The sequence below is a fragment of the Clinocottus analis genome, unplaced genomic scaffold (assembly GCF_023055335.1).
Source record: "Clinocottus analis isolate CAN_PGR_092001 unplaced genomic scaffold, fCliAna1.0.p SCAF_8, whole genome shotgun sequence".
Lineage (NCBI taxonomy): Eukaryota > Metazoa > Chordata > Actinopteri > Perciformes > Cottidae > Clinocottus > Clinocottus analis.
Genome location: NW_027176240.1, coordinates 510,960 through 521,124, shown reverse-complemented (window position 1 = coordinate 521,124; position 10,165 = coordinate 510,960). Strand labels below are relative to the sequence as shown.

The following is a 10,165-nucleotide window of genomic DNA, read 5'->3' as shown; positions in this document are numbered from 1 at the left end:
GTTTACCGACTGCTACAATAACCTCAAAGAAGAAGAAAATGGTGACGTTCAAACGGAAGCGTTCATTTAACGGTCGTTTCCTTCGTGTCGGTGATTTCTGCAGCTTCTCGTCCAAGAACTTTCAGTCCCCGTGGAGTTTATAACTGTGCCCGCGCGCCTCGTCCTCTATTTTTTTTTTTCCCGGTAACGTGTTTCCCGGTTCATCTCTCCGTCATGTCGGGCTCTCAGCTGCTCAGACTGCGGGTCAACGAGCGACTGGAAGCGGCCGTTGAGGAGATCTTTGGTCTCGTCGAGAAGACGATCACGGAGTACGAAGAAGCAGCTGTCCGCTCCAAGAGAGAAATCGGCCAACTGAAGCAGCAGCTCGAGCAGCTGGTCCTTTTAAAACCCGAAGTGATTTTAAACAGAACAGGTTTGTGACGTCATCCATGTTTGACTGGTTGCTGGGTTTGAACAGCAGCCATTACTTTTCTTCACTTTTTTCAACATTAAAAAGTGATAAAATGTAGTATTTAAACCCACAATGAGGATTCAAAGCATACAGTAAACCTTGCATTATACAAATTAATGAGAGAATAGTTTGATTAAAAGAATAAACATCTATATAGATGCCTGTATGTATGCCTTCTTATATTTGGAGCCTCTTTTAAAAGCAGATTCATTATTTCAAGCTCAGCTTAAATGAACATCATGAATATAACACATTTACACAACTTTTATAACACTTTTGGGATTTTATTTTTTTTCAAGCATCTTTCCACGCCTGGAAATAACAATTTTAAAATTGCATGACCGTACGAACTCTGCTATAACCCGTCTTCCTTCTTCTTTTTAGACACCAGACTGCCTCCTCCTCCATCGCAGCAGCGTTGCATAAAGACAGAAGACATTCTTGTTCTGGAGAAAACAGAGATCTCTGGACAGCCGCCGATCAAGGAAGAGCCGACTGAGCGGCGCATCGGTCGGGACGGGGAGGCCGACGCCGTCCATGAGGAGGATGAAGATCCCGGTTCAGAACCGGGCGTTAACTGTGAGCGGCTCCCGTCGCCTGCGGCCGGTACCGCGAAAGAAAACATCTCCGCCGAATGGAATGAAAGAGGCGCTTCGTCCTCGTCCCGTCAGAGCCGAAGCGTGGACGTCTTCGTGGGGCTGGAACAGCCTCCGAGAGGAGACAAGTCCTGCCGTTTCTGTGGCAAGAATTTCCGGAAGGACTCTTTCCTCATAAGACACGTGGCCAAGAGTCACAAAGGGCACAAGGCCTTCAAATGCCTGGAGTGCAAAAAGGAGTTTGAACAGCGGTACCACGTGATCCAGCACACCAGGATCCACACGGGCGAGAAGCCCTTCAGCTGCGACTACTGCGACAAAACGTTCGCCCAGAACTCGAGTCGCATCGTCCACATGCGGGTCCACACTGGAGAGAAACCGTATTTTTGCAACAAATGCGGCAAGAGTTTCGCCATCAGCAGCCACCTGAGGTTCTGCAGAGGGACGCAAAACAAAAGCGCCAGGGACTTCCGCTGTGCGGCGTGCGGCCGAACCTTTCACACCGAATCCAACCTGACGGTGCACATGGAGGTCCACGAGTCGTGGAAGCGGCACATGAGCGAGAAACTCCAAGGGCCGGAATTGGAAGAGGAGAACCCTTAAAGCGGGAAGAGGATACCAAATGCTCTCCAAATGTACAATTCGGTAATCTTCCATTTTTTTTGGGTGGGGGTGGAGCCAGTTCAGCTACAATCTCTCACAATAGCAGCGTATTTGTAAATGTGTTGAAATAAGAATGAGATGCTCACTGTTATTTCATGCTGGGCTAACAGTTTTGATTGGACGAAATCATCTTGAGCTTGTGACCTTCAACTCCCCGCATGACGTAACATCACTGCAGTCGCACATAACTGAGACTACTGCCTTCAGAAGTTATGATCTATCATCTATAAGGTATATCGACAGTAAGCAGGATAATACAGGGTTCTTACAATCATGGAAAACCTGGAAAAGTCATGGAATTTTATTTTGAAAAAAATAAAATAAGTCCCTAAAGTGTAGTAAACGTTGTGTGTGTAAATGTGTTATATTCATGTGTTCATGACGTTCATTTACGCTGAGTGTGAAATAATGAATCTGCTTTTTAAAGAAAGAGGCTCAAAATATCAGCAGCATACATACAGGCATCTATATAAATGTTTATTCTTCTAATCAAACTATTGTCTCATTCAATTGTGTCATTTAACGTTTACTGTATGCTTTAAATCCTCATTGTTAGTTTAAGTACTACATTTTATCACTTTGTACTGTGATAAAATGCATGTTTGGCATGCACATTTGGTTTAAAGTCACAGAAAGTCAGAATGTGTGTGAACCCTGATCATGACCCAGCGGTTTTATGCAGTGAGCTCGCTTTCTTGGGTTAGTCTAAAAATCATGTTAACTTTGATTTACGGTTTGGACACAACATTCAAACTCGGCCCGTCGGCTTGCCGCTTCGCCGCGTTTGGGTTATTTTTGCCGTCGCGTCGGCCATTTTCGCAGTTTCATCTTGGATGCGTTCTAACGCTGTGGCAGCTGGTCGCTCCGTTTTTATGGACGTAGACTCCTAGAGACAAACAGAGATCTGCAAAAATGATATAAAGATACAGACGCAACTAATTCTGTATTACTGATCACACGCAGTCGGTTAAACAGGGACGAAAATGTGGAAACATTGTGGAGTATAACTGTCCAAGATGATGTCATTAAGGATTTAACAATCAACCCTCTAACTGCTTTAAAGAATCGTATTAGCTGGATGGGAATAAACAGTGTTAGTTTAGCCTGAATTACTCTTTAAGAACAGGACATTTAAGTGCCTTGCGTGGACGAACAAGTTCAAACCCTCTTGAAAGAAAGATCCATGTTTTGAGAGATTTGTAAAGCTCATAGTAACACAATTTGTGTTATTGGGTTTTTATAAATAACAAGAAATACACTTAACAAAACCCAGCTGAACTCCCCTTGTTAAAAGAAATCCTTACAAAACGTACAATATGTTATTTCATAATTTGTCTTTTGTTCTTGTTAATTTAAATAAAGGTTAGACCAATCATTGTTTGTTTTGTTTTCGTATATGTGAAAACAGCGCCACCCAGGGCGGAAGCGGAAGCCGGTGGAAATGCACCCTGCCCGTCATGACGTTGAACCCGGATATACTAACGTTCGATTCGTTTAAACCGTAGAACTTCGCGGGTTTCAGTCAAAAAGTGTGTCGTCCTCCAACTTTTAACGGTAACTTGTTTGCCGTTTCATTGCCGTGATGTCGGGCTCTCAGCTGCTCAGACTGCGGGTCAACGAGCGGCTGGAAGCGGCCATTGAGGAAATATTTGGCCTCGTCGAGAAGACGATCACGGAGTACGAAGAAGAAGCTGTCCGCTCCAAGAGAGAAATCGGCCAACTGAAGCGGCAGCTCGAGCAGCTGGTCTTTTTAAGACCCGAAGTGATTTTAACCAGAGCAGGTTTGTGAATTCATTAAAGGCGCTTGGAGCTACTCCTCTGACAGATAGTCTTCCGGACGATTTTTAAGTGTTTTATTCCTTACTAACTTCATTACAAAAAACTAACGTAAGAAATTGTTCCTCTTCAGGGGAGTGCTAAACCGTTTATTAAACATCCCGAATTGACCGATATAAACTTCATTTTAGCCGTTAAACGGCTCACTCCGACTTCCGGTTTAACCGCATTTTTCTCCTTTAAAATAAAAGCACCTTACAACGAACCATGAAACCAAATACATTTTGCTTATGGCAGACCAAAATATGCAACAAAAAACAACTACATTGAATGGCAAACAGTTTATAAGTTTAGCACACATTGAGTTACTGACAGAGCTAGAATTGTCCCTCCATGCTTTAAGTCGAGAAAATATGTGAAAAAAACTGGAAAAAAAGCGGAAACAAAATACATTTCTAAGTTCCAGGTCCGTCGTGCTACGTTATGGGCATAGACCATGAAGTGGTTTGTGTAATGCCAATTTAAACCGCTATCGCCATGTTGGGGTTTTGCGACCAATGAACAGAAAGTTACCATATTTAAGTAAAGTAGAGATGCCATATATGTCTCTGCTAGAGATCTGTCAATCACCTTGTAGCCCCGCCCCTAAAGCGTTGCCTGCTTTATGGTCTGTTTGACTCTAACAGACCATAATGTACTAAATGAACATGATGCTGTATAGAAGAAGACTTGAAACTAGAGATTGAGACATAAACTCATGTTTACAATGTTTACTGAGGGAATACATCAAGAGAGAAGTAGAGTCACTTATATAGACTTCTATACAACCAGAGGAGTCGCCCCCTGATGATCAGGAGAGAGAATGCAGCTTTAACACATGAATCATAGACTTCTATACAACCAGAGGACTCCTGACCCCCTGGTGGTCAGGAGAGAGAATGCAGCTTCAACACATGAAGTATAGACTTCAATACAACCAGAAGAGAGTTTATGGTCTCAAGGGTTATAACGTGTGTTCTCTTTGTCCTTTAGACACCCAGCTGGTCTCAGAGGAACGGCCTCCTTCATTGCAGCAACATGAGACTAAAGCAGAAGAGATTCCTGTTCTGATCCAGCATCTCGGTCCAGACATGGAGGTTGATACTTGCAACAAAGCTGAAGTGAAGAGAGAGATCGACCACCTGAAACAGCACGTTGAGCTGCTGGCAGTTTTAAAAGCTGAAGTGACATCACTCAGAGCAGGTTTGTGTGATCAATGATGAAGGAAAAGGCCACAGATACAGGAGCTAGAAACACTTGTTAGTCGGAGATATTTAGCATTCTAAGACATTCTTGATGGTGGATTTACTGATGACGCCTTTAGCACAGAGGATTACGGGCATGTCGTAAGTGAAACGCTGGTTGTGTTACTTTTTTTACATCTGCAGTATTTAGTGATAAATAAGCCACAGCACTGTTGTTGTTCCTGCTGGTCGAGCCGGGACCGGGGGCTGCGCCTCCACCCTCGACAAGCTTTACCAGCTGCACCAGAGATGTCGTGTGTATGCAGTATTTTCGATTTGTTGTATTGTTTTGTTATAACTAAATGTGACTGGTTGTTGATTTGGACAACATGCATTGTTGGTGACCCGACGGGGTCTGGCTGGTCAAGTCGGTCAGCCAGGATGCACAACAACGCGAGGCGAGGTCGGAGGCATCCGACCGAGAAGCGCTGCGTAATGGAACATTGCTTCACGGATTGTCCGTGAAAAATGCCTCCAAGATGTAATAAGTGTAAAGAAACATTAAAACAAGAATACTCAAGTACCTAAAAAAAAAACTCTGCGTTTTTTTTAGACACCCAGGAGCTTTGTCCTTCAGAGCAGCTGGACTGCCTTGTTACTAAGGAGGAAGTGAAGACTCACGATGTGAAGCAGATCAGAGAGGAGGAGGAGGAGATGTCCATCAGTCCAGACGTGGAGGCTGATGCTTTCAACGTGGATGAAGTCAGAGATCGTGATTCAGAACCAGCCGAGTACTGTAAGCCGCTCTCGTCTTTTGTGGCTGAAGGTGAAGAAGGGACCGAAATGGATCGTTCATTGTCGCCTCTTCAGAGTCGAAGCGCTGAGCTGGAACAGCCTCCAAGAGGAGACAAGTCCTGCCGTTTTTGTGGTGAAATTTTTTGGAAGGACTCTTCTCTCATAAGACACGTGGCCACGAGTCACAAAGGGCACAAGGCCTTCAGATGCCTGCACTGCAACAAGGAGTTTGAACAAAGGTACCGGATGGTTACGCATATGAGAGTTCACACGGGCGAAAAACCCTTCAGCTGCGACTTCTGCAGCAAAACGTTCGCTTGGAAACGTTACCTTCCTGTTCACATGAAACGGCACTTTGGCGTCACAACGGCGGAAAACCCTTTGGTTGGGGTTTCTCCGACGAAAGAGTCACTCACAAATCAGAGCGTATTAATCGCATGCGGAAACACGATGGAGAGAAACCTAATTCATCCCTGTGAGAAATGTGGCAAGCGGTTTACCAGCAGAGGTTACTGGGCTAGGCACGCTGAACGCTGCGGAGGGACACAAAACACAACCGACCTCTGTGTACAACACATAGCCGAACCTTTCACACAGCAGCTGCCGGTACAGGAATGAGAAGAAGAAAGAAACTCACAGCTGTGGGAGAAAACGTCAGATTTCTCCCACATACTTTCTCCCACAAGTATTTCTATACAATCTTCTCTCTAGTTTTCTTTGTTTTATTTAAATTTAGCTGAGTAAGAAACAATATTTGTTTCTGAGGATGTTGGATTGTGTGAGTTTTGACTTAACTGCCTCAAATGCAGTTTCAAGATAATTTATTTTGTTATGGTGAAGAAGCAACTAATCAGCTTGCCTTTAACATCACCACAGTCACACATGACAGATTGTGTCTTCAGTAGTTTAGTTAATTCATTTTTGTAGTGAATGATCAACATCCTTCAGGTGTATTTGTTATGTTTTAACCTGGTAGTTATATAAGGATCCTTTACTGCTTCATAACTAGTAGAAAGTTCTTCAATATAGGGAAAACAAATATTTTTTTTCTCAGTTTATCCTCGTCTCGATGAAGTTTGGGCTGAAACAGTGTTATAAGGGTTGTTCCAAATCTCAATTTACGTTCCTAACATTCAAGCATTACTTTTGTTTTGTTGTAAAGAAAAATAAAACATACAAGTTGTTTTATTAAACTTTGTCTTTTTTATTTGGTGTTTTTAAACGGCAGCCTGTAAACCTTCATCCAGGTCGGCAGGGGGCGCTAGTGGGAATCTCCCCTGTGCGTCATGACGTTGCACCGGAAGTGTTAATTTACGTCGTCCCCAAGTTTATTTATATTGGAGGAAGTATGTGGCTTTCTGTTGCCGTAGAGTTTATTCCTTTTTGTTAAAACTGTCCGCGCGTCTCGTCCTCCACCTTTTTCCCGGTAACGTGTTTCCCGGTTCATCTCTCCGTCATGTCGGGCTCTCAGCTGCTCAGACTGCGGGTCAACGAGCGACTGGAAGCGGCCGTTGAGGAGATCTTTGGTCTCGTCGAGAAGACGATCACGGAGTACGAAGAAGCAGCTGTCCGCTCCAAGATAGAAATCGGCCAACTGAAGCAGCAGCTCGAGCAGCTGGTCGTTTTAAAACCCGAAGTGATTTTAACCAGAGCAGGTTTGTGACGTCATTAACGGAACGTTAGTCTCTAGCCCAGGAGTGTCAAACTCATGTTCGTGAAGGGGTCACATGCTGCCCATTTTGATCTCAAGTGGGCCGTACCAATAAAATCACAGCATAATAACGCATAATTAACGATAATGTTTCTCTATGTTTAAATCATTCGTGAAGGTTTTTAGGTGATAAACTGTATTTTAAGGTCTTTCAACAATTACCGAGAAACATAAAGATCAGAAATTCAGACATCAGCCCTCTGCAGAGGAGAGGTATGTGGCGCCACTTTCATGACGTGATCCATGTTTAACAACTTCTAACACAATATCAGTGCTGACATCAATTGCGACTGTGGCTCAATGGTTTGCATGTCCCGTCTTATAAGCAGAGGATCAGAGGTTTGAATCCCAGCTCTGCTAATTTTGTTCTTAAATTTATATATATATATATATATATATATATATATATATATATATATATATATATATATATTGGGATTGAACACACTGGCGGGCCAAATACGGCCCGTATGTTTGACACCCCTGCTCTAGCCGGTTACTTGGTCCCCTTTGACCGTTATATAGACTCAGGAGTACTATAAACATTTCCAACTTCCGGTTACGTCCCGTTACGTTATGGGACTGTGAACATAGTTTTCGTGAGTCTCCCATTAATTTGTGTACTGCTGTTTCAAAGTAACAGAAGCCTTGAGTACTGCGATTTGGCTGTCGCCATGTTGTTTTTTCGCAACCAGTAAACTGGAAGTTACCATATTTGGAATGCATCAAGATGTTGACAGGTCTGGTAGAAGGCTGTCAATCAGAGAAAGACCCGCCCTAAAGCATCCACTGGTTAATGGTCTGTTCGACTCTACCATAATTTACTAAATAAACTCATGTACTCATAAACTCATGTTTACAGTCATTTATATCGACTTCTATACAACCAGAGGAGAGTTCATGGTCTCAAGGGTTATAACGTGTGTTCTCTCTGTCCTTTAGACTACCAGCTGGTCTCAGAGGAACGGCCTCCTTCATTGCAGCAACATGAGACTAAAGCAGAAGAGATTCCTGTTCTGATCCAGCGTCTCGGTCCAGACATGGAGGTTGATACTTGCAACAAAGCTGAAGTCAAGAGAGAGATCGACCACCTGAAACAGCACGTCGAGCTGCCGGCCGTTTTAAAAGCTGAAGTGACATCACTCAGAGCAGGTTTGTGTGATCAATGATGAAGGAAAAGGCCACAGATACAGGAGCTAGAAACACGTGTTAGTCTGAGGTATTTGTCATTTTAAGACACCTTGAAGTACCATAAGTAAAAGTAGACTATTTTATTCTACTGGACTATGATTATTCACGCCTTAACATAACTCATTTTATTTACATAGCTCATTTTATTCACTGTATTTTCTGATGGTTTAACCTATAACGTAAGTAAAGCTGTGGAACAAAAGGTACATTAATTGTCTCCAAGATGTAGCATGAAACAAGAGTACTCAAATAACAAAAAAAAAATCTCTGCGTTTTTTTAGACACCCAGGAGCTTTGTCCTTCACAGCAGCCGGACTGTATTGTTACTAAGGAGGAAGTGAAGACTCACGATGTGAAGCAGATCAGAGAGGAAGAGGAGGAGATGTCCATCAGTCCAGCCGTGGGGGCTGATGCTTTCAACGTGGATGAAGTCAGAGATCCTGATTCAGAACCAGCCGAGTACTGTGAGCCGCTCTCGTCTTTGGTGGCTGAAGGCGACGAAAGGACCAAAATGGATCGTTCATCGTCGCCTCTTGAGAGTCGAAGCGCTGAGCTGGAACAGCCTCGGAGAGGAGACAAGTCCTGCCGTTTTTGTGGTGAACATTTTAGCAAGGACTCTTTTCTCATCAGACACGTGGCCACGAGTCACAAAGGGCACAAGGCGTTCAGATGCCTGCACTGCAACAAGGAGTTTGAGCAAAGGTACCGGATGGTTGTGCATGCGAGGATTCACACGGGTGAAAAGCCCTTTCGTTGTAGTTTCTGTGACAAAAGCTTCACTCAGACCTCGTCTCGTCTTGTCCACATGAAAGAAATGCACATGAGAAAAAAACTCAGCACAAATCCGAAAAAGGCCTTTACGTGCTTCGAATGCAACAAGGAGTTCAAACGTAAGCGGTACCTTATTTTGCATGCAAGAGTTCACACGGGCGAAAAACCCTTCAGCTGCGACTTCTGCAGCAAAACGTTCGCTTGGAAATGTTTACTTCGAATTCACATGAAACAGCACTTGAGCGTCACAACGGCGGAAAACTCTTCGGTTGGGGTTTTGTGGGAGCACGATGGAGAGAAACCTAATCCCTGTGAGAAATGTGGCAAGAGGTTTACCAGCAGAGGTTACCGGGCCAGACACGCTGAACGCTGCAGAGGGACACAAAACACAACCAACCTCGCTGCGCAACACGTAGCCGAACCTTTCACACAGCTGCCGGTACAGAAATGAGAAGAAGAAAGAAACTCACAGCTGTGGAAGAAAACGTCAGAATGAGACACCAAGTATTTCTGTACAATCTTCTCTCTAATTTTCTTTATTTGTTATTTAAATTTAGCTAAATATAAAACTATATTTATTTCTGAGGATATTGGATTGTGTGAGTTTTGATTTGACTGCCTCAAATGCAGTTTCAAAATAATTAATTTTGTTATGGTGAAGAAGCAAATAATTCCCAGTTTGTCCTAGTCTGGATGGTGTTCGGGCTGAAACAGTGTTTTGAGGGTTGTTCAAAATAACCTCATCGTTACACAGTGCGAGTAATAAACTTGGAAAGAAAACAATCTCAATTTACGTTCTTAACATTCAAGGATAAATTGTGTTTTGTTGTAAAGAAAAATACAATAAATCCAAGTTTTATTCAACCATGTCTTTTTTATTTGTTGTTTTTAAACGGCAGCCTGTAAACATTCATCCACAACGGCAGGAGACGCTGCTGAGAATCTCCCCTGTGCGTCATGACGTTGCACCGGAAGTATTAACTTACGT

The 10,165-nt window shown here is 43.4% G+C and overlaps 1 protein-coding gene across 1 annotated transcript; it reads left to right on the top strand.

Annotated features, from left to right (window-relative positions):
• Positions 1–82: 82 nt before the first annotated feature.
• LOC137779749 (gastrula zinc finger protein xFG20-1-like) lies at positions 83–10,041 on the top strand. The gene is made up of 6 exons (XM_068567927.1): positions 83–412; positions 836–1,647; positions 3,308–3,491; positions 4,519–4,728; positions 8,158–8,367; positions 8,688–10,041. The coding sequence occupies exons 1-6, from the start codon at positions 214–216 to the stop codon at positions 9,626–9,628; spliced, it is 2,556 nt and encodes an 851-aa protein (XP_068424028.1). The 5' UTR covers positions 83–213; the 3' UTR covers positions 9,629–10,041.
• Positions 10,042–10,165: the final 124 nt, after the last annotated feature.